General features: G+C 44.1%; 2 protein-coding genes across 2 annotated transcripts in view; both read right to left on the reverse strand.

The window, feature by feature from the left end:
• The window catches only part of PDZRN3 (PDZ domain containing ring finger 3), a 120,002-nt gene extending 116,402 nt beyond the window's left edge, over nt 1-3,600 (reverse strand). Inside the window, exon 1 of the mRNA XM_052679010.1 lies at nt 2,659-3,600. Within this exon, the coding sequence (XP_052534970.1) occupies nt 2,659-3,375 (717 nt within the window). The 5' untranslated portion in view covers nt 3,376-3,600. The remainder of the gene's footprint in view (nt 1-2,658) is intronic.
• Nucleotides 1-16,093, reverse strand: part of SHQ1 (SHQ1, H/ACA ribonucleoprotein assembly factor) — a 1,172,872-nt gene that overhangs the window by 263,652 nt on the left and 893,127 nt on the right. The window lies entirely within an intron of this gene.

Genomic DNA, 16,093 nt, shown 5'->3' on the forward strand with positions numbered 1-16,093 from the left:
GAACACAATCATGTCTTAAAGAGCTTCCTTTGGCATTCATGCAATTAAAACCCGTGCTACTACCTCCACATAGGCACTAAGCCACAGGTCTTAAACACCAGATCATGAATTGGTTCCTGTAGCCAGTAAAGCAAAAGGGCTTAAGACCGGACTTCCAAAGACTGTGCTTTGCCACGCCTCAAAGCCTTCATTCACCTTTGACAGACTGACATTTGTACAGTATAAATGCCACCCTGAAAGCACACCTTGCCAGGCACAGCTTTGACACTGCAGACTGGAACCAGCACCAAGAGCTGGTTCAGATTCCCTCCTACAGCTTCCCAGAGGACTTTGATGGCTGTGTACATAAAGGCTCGACTACATCAGCTTATCAATAGGTGTGAACAGTGGTATGTTTCAGCAAGGATTAAGCATTGTTTGAATAGTATGAGGTTTTTCTTGCTTACTTAGACTTTGATGTTTCAGGATGGACAGGTCTGATCAAAGGGAACAATAATTTTGAGTAAGACATGCTGCCTTCTCCACCACTCCCTCCTTAAGCTTGTCCGCAATAAGCGTCACCTCTCAAACGAGGGATAAAGTCTCCCTCTAAATAAGCCTTCAGATTTGTCTTTTGGAATAAGCATGGGTCAGACATCCAGTAAATACACTGTGAAATTAAAGTGTTCCCTCAGTGGCTAAGAGGATGGAAAAGCGTACACGTGGTAAACAGAACTAGAATTATTTAACAGCCACCTGTTTAATGCACTAACAGAACTGGGAGGTATTATCAGAAGACTCTCTGAGTGTGTATAAAATATATATTTTGTGTATGGATATTGTTATGGCAACAACATGGGAAAGCTGAGTGATAAATGCAATGCCACAAAGAAAGGCTGTGTTAATGCAGATCTACGTGTCTGGAGCTTGCCCAGCCAAACGGCCAAAAGTTTGGGTCCTTCATGATGGGTCTTTCATCCATCACTATCATATTTCCCCTTAACGAAGCCTTTAAACGGAACTGTAAGTGGGCACTTTGTTTTGACTGGAAGGAACAACCTCTGATTTATTCTAGTCTGTTTCTACATCTGCAGAAACAGTCAGAACATCCCTTTTTCTCCATCTGCAGAGAATCCAGAACATCCTACAATAAGTTTGAGAATCGCCACATTCTGAACCATTCATTAGTGCTAGGTGTTTTAACACAGGATAATTACAGTTTATAGCAAAACCTATCTAATATGAGTATTTTCATAATAAAATAATGACAGCAGTGGTGCTGCACGCTTTGGATATGCAATTTCCTCTGAAGTTGAGGTCTGTTATTCTATATTATCATACATGTAATCCAGGCAGCGAGGAATCTAATCCTCAGGCAAGCACACAATGCCCTGCCAAGTGTTTATAACCGGCATCCTACACTGTGCAGCCTGTGCTAGAACCTCTGAGCAAACAGCCCCTAAGGAACAGCTTGGAAGCAGGCCACATCCCCAAACTGGAAAGCATCCCCTGCGCTAGGTGATTACCAAAGGCTTTTCAAAACTCTCTCCAGAGCACAAAGATGCAAGTTTCCTGATTGTACTTCTTTGGGCACAAGGCAGACATAAGCTGTTGGTGTTGGAGGGCTGCCCAAACTGCTGTGAAAGACATGTGATTGACCGCTGAGCCACAAGCCTGTGGTGACATGACACCTTCCAGCTTTCTTCGGATTAGGCACTGCTTCAGAAAGCTGCATAGCAGCCTTTTGTAATAGGGCTGAAATCCAGCCCGGTCCCTCTGGCCAGCTGCATCCATCAGTTTGATAAGAAATTTTGCTGTTAGCTTACTGTTATTGGTAGTAGCACCTTTAGTGCAGCTCACTAACTTCACAGAGTGAAATAGCACATAAGCAACACAACCAGCACTGGCCATGGAGCAGCATGAGGGAAAGCTGTGCTGCTAGGAGCAGAGCAGAGCTGAGGTGTGAGGAGGCAGCAGGGCTGTGCGGGGGCTCCATGTGGGTCAGCATCCCTCCCAGAACTGCCTAAGTCAGGAGAGTCGGCTTAGTGTTAAGATACATTCCGTATTGGCAAAACCCTGAAATGGTGGCCTCTCTAAGAAGAAAACACAATTTTAACAATGAGTTTTGTCTCCCTTGCGCAGCTCCTGCTGCCCCAGCACCATCGCGGCGGAGACACGGCTGTGACAGTCCGAGCAACTGAGAACTGCCATGCGGGGATGTGATTGTGCCGGTATGTGGCCGTGCCGGGATGTGGCAGCGCATTTCGGGTCACCGGGAGGGCTCCGAGTCTCTTCATTTAAAAGATAATTGGCTCCGAGCGCCTCCCTCGCCGGGGAGCCCCTTTCCAATTAGAGCTCGGGGGTTGTTGCAGCTCTGCCTTTTGATTCTGGGCCCTTTATAAATAGTCCATTTCTGACTGCCTGGAATCAAGTTAATTTTTCTCCTCAGAAATTGATCTTTTAAGGACAAAATGCAGGGACTGAGCAGGTGTCTGACCCCGGCACGCAGACAGCACAGCCTGCCCCCAGGGCACCGAACACCCGCCCAGGACCCCCCAGCCCCTGGAGGCTTAGCGCCATTTCCAGCCCCGGAAACTCCAGTTTCGTTACGGGGAGAGAACGGAGAACACACGCCGGGTGCCGCGGGCGGGCGCGCTGTCACCGCGGGGCCGCCCTTACCTTGCCGGGCGATGCGGAGCGGGCGCGGGCCAGGGCGTCCAGGCGGGCGCTGTACTGCGTGAAGCGCTTCTGGTAGCGCAGCGCCGTCACCTGCAGCTCCAGCTGCGCCGCCGCCAGCCGCGACAGCAGCGACTGCTCCCGCTTCCCGGCGCGCAGCGCCTCCTTCTTCAGCGCCTTTTCCAGCGCCGCCGCCCGCGCTTGCAGAGCGGCCCCGTGGGCGCGCAGGGCCCGCAGGCAGCTGTGGCCGCCGCTCCTGCGCTCGCCGTGCGTGAGCATCAGGCCGCAGCCCTGCTCGCACAGCCCGGCCGGCCGCGCCTCGCAGCGCTCCCGCATGTGCGCCTCCACGTCGCGCAGGTTGAGCACCTGGCGGCAGCCGCGGTTGCGGCACTTGGCGGGGGAGAAGTCGCAGGTCTCGGCGTGCTCTCCCAGGTGCTGCAGCGGCACCACCGCCTCGCAGCCCCGCGCGTGGTTGTCGCATTTGATGTCCAGCTTGAGGATGAGGCTCTTGAGGGGCAGGACGTGGTTGAGCTCCTTGGCGGAGATGCGCTGGCAGTTGGCGGGGCAGCTGCCCTGCTGCACCACCCAGGGCAGCACGCAGCCGGCGCAGAACACGTGGCCGCAGGGGGTGGTCAGCGGGTCCTCCAGAACCTTGTTGCACAGGTTGCACTTGAAGTCGGGGTCCACTTCCCCGCTGAAGCGATCCAGCTCGAATCCCATCCTCCTTCCGTTTTCCAAAAAATAATAACGATTAAAAAAAAAAAAAAAAAAAAAAAAAAGCCCAGCCGAAGTAAGCAAAGCGCGGGCGGGACGGGGAAAGCAAAGCAGAACCGGCAGCCCCAGCTCCCCGCGGGCAATCCGGCCCGCAGCGCCGTCACGGAACGGCCGCTCGTTGTCCGCCGCTCCCGCGGAGCGCCCGGCCCCGCTGCCCCGCTCGCTGCACTGCCAGCGCCGCCCGCACCCAGCCCGGCGCGCGCCCCGCCCCGGCCCGGCCCGCGCCGCCCCTCAGCTCGCGCCGCCCCCCCGGCCCCTCGCAGCTCGTGCCGCCCCTCAGCCCGACCGCAGACCCGTGCTGCCCCTCAGAGCCCGTCGGAGGTGCGCTGCCCGTCCCGGCTCCGTGCCGCCCTCAGAGCCCTTCACAGCCTCTCGCCGCCCCTCGCAGCCCCGACGGAACGTCCTCCAAGGCCCCCGGTGAGGCACAAGGGCGGCTTTGTGCTCTCGGGCGGGGCGATGTGCAGCTGCCGTGCCTCTGCAGGTGACGGGGAGCACCGGGAGCGCTGGGGGGCACGTGGCGTGCCGGGCCCGGTGGGAGCCGCTCCGTCCTTCTCGTAACGTGTTTTCCTTCATGGTAAGACAGAAGCCCAACTAGAAGCGTCAGCTTCAGTGACCTCCACGCACACCTCATCGCGGGGCAGTGATTTCTGAGCCTCTGGGGTGTTGTCGTCCTCTGCCCGACCGCTGGGAGGTGCCTGGCCGGTACGCACGTGGCTGTGCTCCGGGATGCCTCAGGCACGCACGTTTAGCACCAAGGCGTCCGCTTCTCCAGCTGAGTTCCGTCTGTAGCTCGTTTCACTCCAGCTACTCATGATCCATAAAGCTAAAGGCAGCGTGCATCTGTACATGCAGCGAGTTGGGTACGCGATTAGGGAAGTTTTGCTACAGGCTGTTTGGAGATAGCTGCTCTAAATCAGAGCCCTTTGTGACCACCGCCTTGTGACCTTCCTTAGATGAGCATAAAGTGCTTCCTCACACGCTGAGGAGCAGGCTGCAGCAGGTAGGGATGATAACGCAGTGTCCATCACCGACATCCTGGCAGTTTGGGGCTGCTGCTCACAGCTGTGTGTGCAGGATGCACGGCCGGCCCGGTGGAGCTGGAGGCAGAGCTTTATTGATTTCAGCAGTGATGTCAGTACCGGGCTCCTGAAGCCATCTGAAACTGTACAAATATTTGGATGGAAAATATGGGCAAGAGCTTGAATAACGTTTCCATGTGAAGTCGTGGCTAGGCAGATGCTGTGCTGAGTTCTGTGACGCCCTTTAATGTGACGTTTATGTAGGAATGGATACTTTATTTATAAATCAAGTATGATGGAAGCTTTCAAAGGCCACTGCGGTCTTGTATTTAGGCAGCAGTTGGGAAGGCTGACAGGGAACCAAAGCTCCCCTCTCCCTGCTGCCATTATCTGAGGGAGAAGGCACAAATAGAGCCTTCCTACTGGAGACACTTAGATTTCAGTTCTCCCTTTAAAAACAAAGCAAAACACAAATTAAAAAGCAGTCTCTCAACAAGAGCCTTTAATGTTACTTTCAAAGGCTGAGGTTTGAAACTGAAAGGAGGTTTGGTTTCCAGCATGTTGCCAGCAGGGCTGAAATTACATTGCCACAGCTGAGGAAGATGGTTTGTGTGTGGTCGGTTCTGCCCATCAGAGGTGGTGTGCTGGGGCTGGAGCAATTCTGAAATTATAGGGCAGTCATTTAATTCTGCTGTCCCATTGTAAGGATACGGGCACGTCGTTGCTGTGCTTTGGGATGCAGCACAGACACAGGAAGACTGCAAAAATAAGGTTTTGTTCAGTATGTGTTTTTTTCTGCCGCTGTGTTCATGAGCATATTTGAAATATCTTTAGCATATTTGTAATACGTGCCTTATACTGAATGTGTATCTAAAACATCACAATTTTACCAGCATTCTGTTCATTGCCTGGTGCTGTAGAGCTTGCTAAATTTGAAAGGTTCTGTATTCTCTGAGATTTTATGAGCTTTGTTGTACTGTATATATTTTAGACGTGTATCAGCAAAATACAAATCCTTTGTTTTACTGCTGGTAGAAATCTAAGTTGGGTTAACAGAGGATAGCAGAACAGCTGGCAAGCATGGACCAAATGTTCTGCCTTATGATGGTGGAGCATAGCATCAAGCACAGTACAGACAGCTCACAATGATGATTGATATGACACTCATTTCAAGTATTTTGTAAGAGCTTACACTGCAGCTTGGCATAGAGCTTGGATTCCATGATTTTGTGTGTACAAAGAGCCGATTGATGGAATAATAGAGCAGATGCTGAAAGGTAATTGTAGATCAGCAACAGAACAAGCATAAAACAATAGGAATGAATCCTTCTATCAGAAGGAATGTTTGAGCAAGAAGTGCAAGATAGCACCCAGCACAAACACAAATGTCCTCTCTTGATGTTCCGTACATATTTTTGTGTAGTTGATTAACAGCTGCTTAAATGCCTTGGAAACCTCACTTAAAAGATGGGCATCATTTGTGCTCATTTCATAGCTTGTTTCCTCCTCCTCCTCATCTCTTCACACAACTAAAGTCACAGTGATGTTTGTATTTTATTTATTAAGAAACAAGGTCCAGAAGAATTTTGGCTCTAAGAACACATTCCTAAATTAATACAAATAAAGATAAATGCAAAATAATGCTTATTTCTGGGGCTTTTTAGGGAATTTTTTCAATTGCTCACATTCAGTGCTCTCTATCCAGATAGTTATATTAATTTCTCTCCACGATGTCTGAGACTATTGAAGTTAATTTTTTTATTCCTTTTTATTATGATCACTCCTCTGTACTGTCGAGGAGAATTCTGTTTTAAGTCTGGGCTTCATGAAGTGCAGGAATAATGGAAGTACCCACTGTAATTCAGTCTTGGTCTTCATACTAGCAATTGAATACTGCTTTTCTTGAGTTGTTCTTCACTTGATGTTGGAGCTAGTTTTGGTGAGCAGCTGCTTTTTACTTGCGAGTCTGTGATCTGAGCACATGACAGAGGCCCAGACGTGCTGCTGGTTGCCTGAAACTACCAAAGGATGCCAAATTTCAGTGGAAATCCCAAAAGCCTCCGTTCCTGTGCTCTGGCCTGAGACCACAAATGCTGCATCTTGGAAATTCCTCTGCAATATAAAAATGTGCAGAAGGTACCAAATTATGATGCAGACCCCCACATTCTGTACCATATCATTTCGTTGTCTTTTCTTCCCATACTTAAATATTTAGAGAGAGTGAACTGTCATTATCTATTCTTAATTCCCTTTTAAACGTCTTAAATGTTGAAGCTAATGATAATGTTTAAATCCAGGCTGTAGTTAACTCAGTGGTAATGGGTGGGACATAAAATGCAAGCTGTAATTAAAAGGCATCTTCTGTAGGAGGTTTTACGATGAATTCAGTAATAGTGGAGGTCAGCCAATGTCTCAGAGAACGGTGCAAGTGAGCACACACTGCTCAGCATCTTTTCTCCTATTTCTGTACTCACAGATGTGAATCTGTCGGATAGGACTAAGAAATGGCATTTTGCATGGATAGGTGTTGTTAGGGTGATGCAGCTGACAAATCCAAAAGCCTTTGGGTTGCTCTTATTTGATAGTCTGGCCTCATGAATAAGATCCTGAATGGTCTGAGGTGATGCTGTGTCTTTATCTGTGACTATGTCTGCATATATGCATTTCTGAAAGTATTGAACCTCAACCATTTTCTCTTGAAAATGGGAAAAACATTTCTATTTTCAGTAAGAAAAATGGAAATCAGTTGACTTTTTTTTTCTTTCTTTTTTTTTTTGTTTTGTTTTGTTTTGTTTGTTTTTCAGATGGTTGTGAATAATGTGGAATGCTCTGTTTTTCTCCACATTGGTAGCACTGGGGTATTGCAAGATGCTTTTGTACATTTTCCAAAATAAACTGTTCTCAATACTTGCACAAGGTGTATTTGACAAGCAAGTTTTGTGGTCATCCACTGTTTGTTAGCTCAGCAGTTGCCCTGTACATATATTTACAGCACTGTTACAATTTCTATAAGCCAAGGGAAAAAAATCCCTAATTGTACAGAGATAGATATATTTTTTCTTTCTGAGCAATTAGTTTTGTTAACCAGAATGCCACATAAAATATAAGGAAAATGTTTTATCTGGAAAATTAACTAACAAATGCTAATAATACAGCTAACACTATTTCTATTTGAAAACAAACAAACAATAACAAACAACCAAGAGCAATTTTTAAAGGCATTAAAAAAATTGAAAAATTGTCTGAACGCTTTCAATCAGGTGTTGCAATATAAAGGAGCAGTTACCACGAGCATGAAGGAACGAACATATTTCCTCTTTTTGTGTTTGTAGGAGAGCTCACTCATGAGGCTGACATTTCTGGTACTGGAGAAGAGAAGAGAGGCTGGTTTGGAGAGAGGACCAGACGGATATCCATGTAAGTCAAGTCTGAAATAAGGACTATGCTCCTCATTCGGCATCTGTCTGTTCTCCCTGTTGAAGGCACGTGAGTAGGATTGGCAGCTCTGATGATGAGGGAGGTGAAGATGGAGATTTATGTCCTAGGAAGTTGTATAGAAAAGAGAACTCACAGAGACTTCAGAGGAGGCAGCTGATATGCTCTAGGAAGTGAAGAGTCTCCTACAGAGTGCAAGGCTGGTCTAGTGTGGAAATTGTGATGTGTTTTGTCCTAGGAGATCTGCATTTGTATCTAGGTTTAACACTTTCATGGACAACCGCAAGACCATAAGCTCCACTACATCAGGTCACATTTTCTCTCTAGCTTTTCGTGCTTTTACTAGTTAATGCCTTACAGTTTGTTCCCCAATTCAACGTACGTGAAGTAGTAGAGACACATTTAGGGCCTCAAGTAGGGTAAGGTTACTACCAGAGAGCTGAGGTCTGTGGTCCTGGCATGCCAGTCTCCTGGGCCTTCAATATGGTTCCTTTGCAACAAGCCTTCCTTTAGGAAGAGAGCTGGGGTGTCCGTGTGAAATCCTTTTAGTTTCAAATCTCCATGTTTTCAAAGAAATGCGTTGATAAAGTTGTCTCCAGAGCTGCCCCAATTTTATACTTCTCTGTGAAAATTCCCGCTGATACCACAACAGGAATGAAGTTTCAAAAATGGTCTAAATATCAGTTCCACAGGCATTCCTTCTCATTCCCCTTCTCTTTTCCCTGCAGTTTATGTTCTTCACTGTGTAGCTAAATTAGGAGGCTGGAAACTTGGCTATTTATTTATGATCAGTGCTTTCTCCCAGACTGCAAAGCAGAGAAGCCTGCTGAGTATCAGGAGAAGATCTAACTAGTAGTTAGTACACAGTGTTGTATGATTGGTAACAAATCCCTTTCTGTAGCTGTTTACTGCTGCGGGCTATTTTAGGAAAATGATTGTTTTCAATATAATGGCTAACTCTGTATGTTTGTTCATTGCTTTCTAACAATGAGGACATTATGAGATTGCTCTCATACCTACTCTTCAAGTTCTGTTAATTCATTTTCCATTTGACAGCATTTATAAAAACGGCAACAAGAATTTTCCATACCCTTGTTAAGATAACTGTTGTTTGCGAGAGAACCTTATGCAATAAAGTCAGGGAGACTTTTCCCCTATGGTACGTCAGGCAAGGGCAAAACCTTTGTGCTATTTGCAAGCTACAATTTTGACAGCATCCAGCATCCTGCATGTTGAAAAGTTTAGGGACCTTCTCAACATTTCCTACTTAATCAGATGTATTTGGGGGAATGGAAGTGCTTTTCCATCTCTGCCTGTTTGATCATCAGAACTCTAGCTGAGAGATATTATGGGAAGAGCAAAGCAGTCACATCTTCCCGATACATGTTTGTGTAAAGCCATTGGCTGCTCTGCACTGTTTCTGGCTATGAGCCGTCACAGTGGATTTGTGTTGCTACACACCCAGGTAACTCCGAATCCAGAGCCTGGCCCTGCAGCCCCAGTCTTCAAAGACTGATGTATCTGATCCCGAAGGCAGATGCTACCTAAACAGGAGTGTTTATTCTGCAGTAGCTTTGTGTCTTCCAGTAGTTTTTTCATTAGCTACTCTAGGAATGACTTTTTTTCTTAATGTAAAGAGAAATTTGGTAAAATTTGCAAAGAAAATTGGGCCGACTGTGGAAAAATCGTGGCAAAATCATTGTATATAAATGGTTGTTTTATAGATTATTTAAGTTTTATGAAGTAGTCTCTAGTGACTGATTTAAGTAATTGAATAACAAGATAGAAAGTAATGGAAAAAGCCAAAGGTAACAGCCTTGATGGTAGAGTTAAATGATTTATCTGACTATAGCTATTCTAAAGGCAAAGGTTAATGTACTGAAGTGGTGTTAGGAATTATTTCAGGAGACATGCAGAGCATTTTCAAGTTACTGAAATTTATTTAAGTTGTATATTTTTCATCCCCTCAGTATTAGCCCCAGTAAGAGGACAATATTGACATCTGCTGTGAAAGGTTAACACACATGCGATTATCAGGAATTTATTGAAGATGGATTGAAATAGGCTGGCACCATTCATGGCAGTGGCAAAATTAAGGATAGAACTGTAGGTAATAAAGGAAAGGTCAGAGCTTTATACAGTCAAATGTACTTCATATTTACCAAACATTTAATAAGGCATACATTTGTAGAAAACACTAATTTTTGTCTCAAAATCCTGATTGCTAAATTACTTTTACACAGGCAACAATATTACAGCTAGCAATGTTTTCCTCATATGTATCTAAAAAGCATTTTTCTCCCTTTTGCAGCCATATCTGCCTTCCTTTTCTTTCCTACACAGCCTGCTTTTCTCATACTATCACTGTTACTTCTTTTGTCTCTTCCTTTATTTCTCCACTTGTTTCCTTGTTCTCTCCTTATATTCTCATATCATGCTGTCTATTAGTGCATTCTGTATCTTTCCAACCCACGGCATCTGGTTTTACTTGGCTGTCCTTGGCAGGATATTATTATTGCTCAAGGGGTTGGCATGTTACTGGAATATACACCCTTCTGGGGCCTTGGATGGTAAATGTTAATGCTCAAACTCTATCTGCACTCTGTTGGTGGCATTTTGTAGAAGTTCTACGTCTCTGGACTTATGCCTGCCTCAGAGGGAAAGACTGTCTGTTCCCAGACACTAAAGAAAAACACATAAGAGAGCAAAATCAAAGTGACCTGGGGAAATTAGAGCAGGAAATGATCTACATACCTTTAAAAGTGATGAACCTACAGAGAAAACTTTAAAATAGGAAAGGGGAGAGGGGTGGAGGTAGGTGCTGTGCTAGGGAAGACTGATGTGTAATCATATAAAATGAAACTTTGAAGAAGAAATCTGTCTCAAGTGATAAGATCTGAGGAGTCAACTACAAGTTCAGTGAATATAAGTTGATGAAATGCTGCTCATTCCACACAAGAGAATGCATCAGTGATTGCATTCCAGAAAATTAGAAAAAAAATGATAAGTTAGTTAATGACAGGACACAGGAAAGTAAGATACTGGTGGGTATCTTGAAATATGTGGTCACGGTGATGCCTCTTTCATTTGCAGCTGAATGCCAGAAGCTTGATGGGAGTAGTAATAAAGGGAACCGATTACAGAAATAACACAGCTTAGGCTTGTGCTTTTCCTGTGAAGAAATACTGCTACAAAAAGTGTAATTCTGCCATAGCATTGATTTATCTGGGGAATAAATTGGCTTCTTTCATTATTATTTGTTGTTGATATTTTTCATATGGCTTTACTACTTGACTGTTATTTTCCCATAGCATTTTCCCAGCATGCCTTCAGAAATATCAGAAAATGATCACACACAGTCCAGAAAAGTGCCAACTAAATATTCCACAAAGTACTTGCAGATCTTGTGCAATGTTTCCCCTGGTCTTTCCCAGCTGTATTTTAGCACTGATCTAATATTTCCTCCATGAACCGTTAGCATTTTTGTGACATTAAACATAGCAGGGAGGTTGCTTTCTACAAAAGAATGAAGTGACTGCTCTGATTTTTGGATGAAAATAAGTGCCCAGCATTCCACCATTCTCCACCAAAAACTGCTGCTCCACAGAACTTCTGAAGAATTTGGTTCTTTTTGAGAGTCTTTTGGTTTTTTTTTTTTTTTCCTATCAGCTCCAAAGGAAATCAGATACTGTAGTATTTTAATTCAGGCTACTCAAAATATGCAGCATGACACTTTGGTTTTCCGTTGGCATTGACAGGCTTTGGATTAGGCTCTGAATGTATTGAATAAAATATAAGCAGATCACTTGAAGTGTTTTTCAATATACCTGTGTGCTAAAGAAGAAATGACTAGCTGTCTGCAGCATGAGGAATTTGGGCTGTGTGGATGTACAGTCACACAGATCTGACCTGCCTCACAAAGTAGTTCACCAACTACTCTTTCCTTCCCTATAAATTGTTTCTAAACAATAACAGGATAGGATTCAAGGCTCAATGTTTGAGTTCCTTAAATCAGCCTGGAGGAACCATTGCTCCAGATAAAACTAGCTGTGTAAGTATATAATTGTATAAATGTTTGAGAGATAATACTGGACTGGAACAATATCCCAGACATTGCTTTTAACATTTAATGTTTTCAAATCTGAGTAATATTCCTTAAGATCTATATTATCAGTATCAGGTCATGATCCACTTCAATTGGCTGACAACATCTACGGTAGCCTGTTATTCATGCTATCTACTTAATCCTAGCAAGAATAAACTAGTCTCAGGAAATGGCAGGCTTGTGAAAGAGATCATCAGTCTTCATACAAACCAGACTTAGGATTCATAGAAAGGGACAACATTGTCCTTGCTATACAAAGTCATGGTTGCATTCTTAAATGATGCTTTCATGAGGCACCTTTGCTGTCTTTGTTCTGTGATGAGCTGAAATGAGATGTCAAAGTTCTTTTGTCTCCTGCTATGCGAACCCAAGGAAAGGAGTATCTTTTTGTGCTGCTAACATTATTTCACCCAGAGGGTGGTGATGCACTGGAACAGGTTGCCCAAGGAGGCTGTGGATGCCCCATCCCTGCAGGCATTCAAGGCCAGGCTGGATGTGGCTCTGGGCAGCCTGGTCTGCTGGTTGCACATAGCAGGGGGTTGGAACCACATGATCACTGTGGTCCTTTTCAACCCAGGCCATTCTATTATTCCTTGATTTGAATGTTCCTGAGCTTTAAGAATCACAACGAATTCTGCAGCAGTCACCATGCATTTCTTGTTCAAGGTTGATTTAGTCCAGTTTAGTTTGCTATTTTCATGCTTTGACTTTTTAGTGAATTCATTGTGAACATACATCTGAGGAAAAGATCTAGGTTGCAGGTAATAGTTGGATGCCTAAATAAGAAGGCATCTGTTCTGCACTGCTGCAGTGCAATGGCAACTTTGTGAGTTTACAGTTAGTTTTCACGTTTCACATAAACAAGTTTACATTTAGATCCTCCCTGAGGGAGCTGTTTAGCATCCTTATATAAATAACAAAGCCCTTCTCGCTCAGAGCAGGCTTCTATCCAAACGTGGCAGGCCTCTTCCACAGTCTCTGTAAGTCTGAAAAATCCATCCATGTGGAGGACCTGAGCCCCGTACAGCTTTGCTGTGCCCTACTGAGGGTGGTACAGCTTTCCTATCATTTGTGCTGCTGCCACAACATCTGAAAGGTTTCTGTGCCACAGTTCCCTCCAGGAGGAGTGGAGGGGTCAACGTTACTTCCAGGCAGGCTTCCATCTGGAAATCGATTCAGAGTGATGGAGAGCAGGCTGCAGAAGAGTGCCAGTCCTGCGGGTTTCTTAGCAGCAGGAGTGGGGCAGAGTGTGCTGCAGCACGGCCCTTCCATCAGTCCCCTTGCTTTGGCTGGGAGCTGTGCAGAGCCACTCGCTGTAGCAGGTGGCTGCATCTTCTCTGTGCCTGTTCACTGTGGAAGCCAAATGATGCCTGGGGATGGGTCAGAGTTCCTGTAACTAGTTGAACAATTTAGTTATTTAATTATTAACTGGCTAGATTTGCCCTAAGGAAAAAGCCTGTATGACTAATTATTTTAATGGAAAAAAATACAGCTGCCAGGAAGCAAGAGCACTAGTTTGCAGGGGGTTACCCTTAGCTGGTGTGTTTCAGGTGGATTGAAAAGCAGGAGGTGGAAAGAAGGATAAAAATACAAATAAGAACAGTTCACAGTGCAGAAATTATGAGTGTAAGTGTCGAGTTGTTAGTCCTGCATACTGCTTGCCACCAAAGGAACTGTTGCACCTGTGTGAAATCCTTGGACTTGTAGTATAAAACTGAACCAATGCAGATTCTCCTACGCTACCTCTTGTTCTTAGAGGTAATCACACAAAAAATGTATGTGATAAATGCTGAGTATTTGGGTATTTTTGAGTGTACTTTTTATCATTTCTACCAGAACTAGTATATTGTTTCTTCAAATAGATGCTATGTTCATATCTCAGCTAATTGATTAACATCTTCCTTCACTCAGTGGAATCAGAGCACAACCAAAAGAGGGGAGGATTTGACTGTATGGAGGAATAGTTCTTTTTAGGACCATATGTATGTATATATAGGACTAGCATGGGTAGTCCAGAAATGCCATACTGGGGGTCCAGAGTTCCTCCTGAAGTTCACACAGCTTGCAGGAGTAGGAGAGCAGCACCTGAAGTGGGGGAACTCAGGAACAGTTTTGTTCACAGAACTGGACATCAAGCCATGATAGATGTCTTAATAATTCAGTAGAAATTTCTCACTGAAATTTTCTGACAAATATTTTTCAACCAGAAATCCTTGTGGTTGTTAATGTTTGCACCAGCTCTGCTTACATGTTTGTAATGCAGTTTAGGTTCTTCTTTTGCCAAAGGAAACGAATGCATTATCATTTATCATGGGTAACTGTCACCTGAGTGCTTCTGCTGAATGCTCTAACTGAGCTGTCCTGTGAGTTGTGAAACACACAGAAAATGTTTTCTGGTTATTTTGGCCAATGGATGTGTGTCATCTTTGTATAAATTCGTATATATTCTTTTCTGTCTGTTTGCAGTGTGATAGGAGTTATTTTAAATTGGATTGAATGGCCTATCACAGTCCAAGTAACTAATTTGTTGAGAGTAGCACAATCCTTTAAGGCAAAGTAATTTTCAATCTTTTATTAGACCAATTAGTTAGAAAGAACACAAAGTTTTCTGGCACACAAGCCCTTTTGAAAAAGTCTTTGTGGGATTCTTCAGTGTTTCTTCAATGACATTAAGAATGATTTATGTGCCCCAACTTTGGGTTGTTTTTTTGCTGCATAATTTAGTCTCCTAAACAACATTACATCCTACAGACCTTGCCTCCCTCCTATTCTTAGACAGTCTCGTCGAGGGCGACATTTTTTGATTTACGTGGAAACTTTGCTATTTGAAGTCATAAACCTTCACTTGGGAATTAAAAGCTTCACACCACGTCTCATATTCATTGCAGTTTTAAAAGAATAATGTCACTAGACAGCCATTGCACAGAAATCCCATGGGTGTGTTCTATTTTCACTCCATAACATCCAGCAAAGGTGTGGCCACTGCTGTTGTGGAGAAGAAATAGCCATGAAGGTCATGTTCACTTACAAGGCCTCAGGATTGCCTGTATATGGTTGGGTTTGGGATATTTAGGAAAAAATGAATTGCATTCTTTTCTTTGGTCTCCCAGTCTACCTTCACGTGAAGTCATAGCAAGGCTGTGTCCCCCGAGAGAAGACACAAGTGTTGCTCTTTTAATGCACGCTGCTTCCTAGGAGCACTGATACCAGGATCAAGACTGCTTGTGAAAGCGCACAGATCCCTCTCACTGTGCAGTTTATCCTAAAAGGGATCAGTAAATGGTTGAAGAAAAATCAATTTTCTGTCAAGTAGAACCTGGTTATGTTAAAGTGGATATTAGAGCCACAGTGCTCAGGAATTTTCTCTTTTAAAAACCCAAGCAACAGTAAACACTGAGGTAGATCTTATGGTAGCAAAGAACGTCAGCTGATGTATGGACATTTATTTTATTTTGGCTGTTTGACACTTTCTCGCTTTAAAATATTCTTGTGGCTTCTCTCTGGTTTTTAATCTGAGGCACAGCTGTAAACCAACTGCTGTGGCAGCTAAAGTCACTCATTTCTCAAGCTACTAATGCTAGAGGAAAGTTAGAATTACTGGGATATTTATGGAGCTTCCTTTTAAAAACTGCAGGACACTACATGGAATTACTCTGCAGAGATAACTTACCAAAATCGTGGAGAATTTTGCTTGCATCACAGAAGGGAATGTATATGGACACAGATGTGTGTCAGGCTATGCAGTCATGATAGTTTGCATCCTCATACTTACTATGAGCCAGTGAGCCAACAACTATATATGTTCTGATAATTTCCTCTGGAATTAATTCCATAATTCTAATTGGGATTTGCAAAATGTAGTAGTAATTTCTAAAAGATTCCATTCTAACCCTTCTCTGCTCCTTAGTAACCACAGCTTTAGCACAAATAAAGCCTATCATTTTTTTTTAAGGTTCATGAAAGAAATAATAAAATTAAAAAAAAAAACAGACTTAAAACAAACCCAACCTCCTTGCATAACTCAGTGTTCTCTGAATGCCACGAGGCAAAAACTTTTTCCCTGGCTTATTCTAGTGGAAAAAGTTTGCAGAGTTTGCATGGGATG

This window comes from Tympanuchus pallidicinctus, unplaced genomic scaffold, assembly GCF_026119805.1.
Source record: "Tympanuchus pallidicinctus isolate F22 unplaced genomic scaffold, pur_lepc_1.0 scaffold17, whole genome shotgun sequence".
Lineage (NCBI taxonomy): Eukaryota > Metazoa > Chordata > Aves > Galliformes > Phasianidae > Tympanuchus > Tympanuchus pallidicinctus.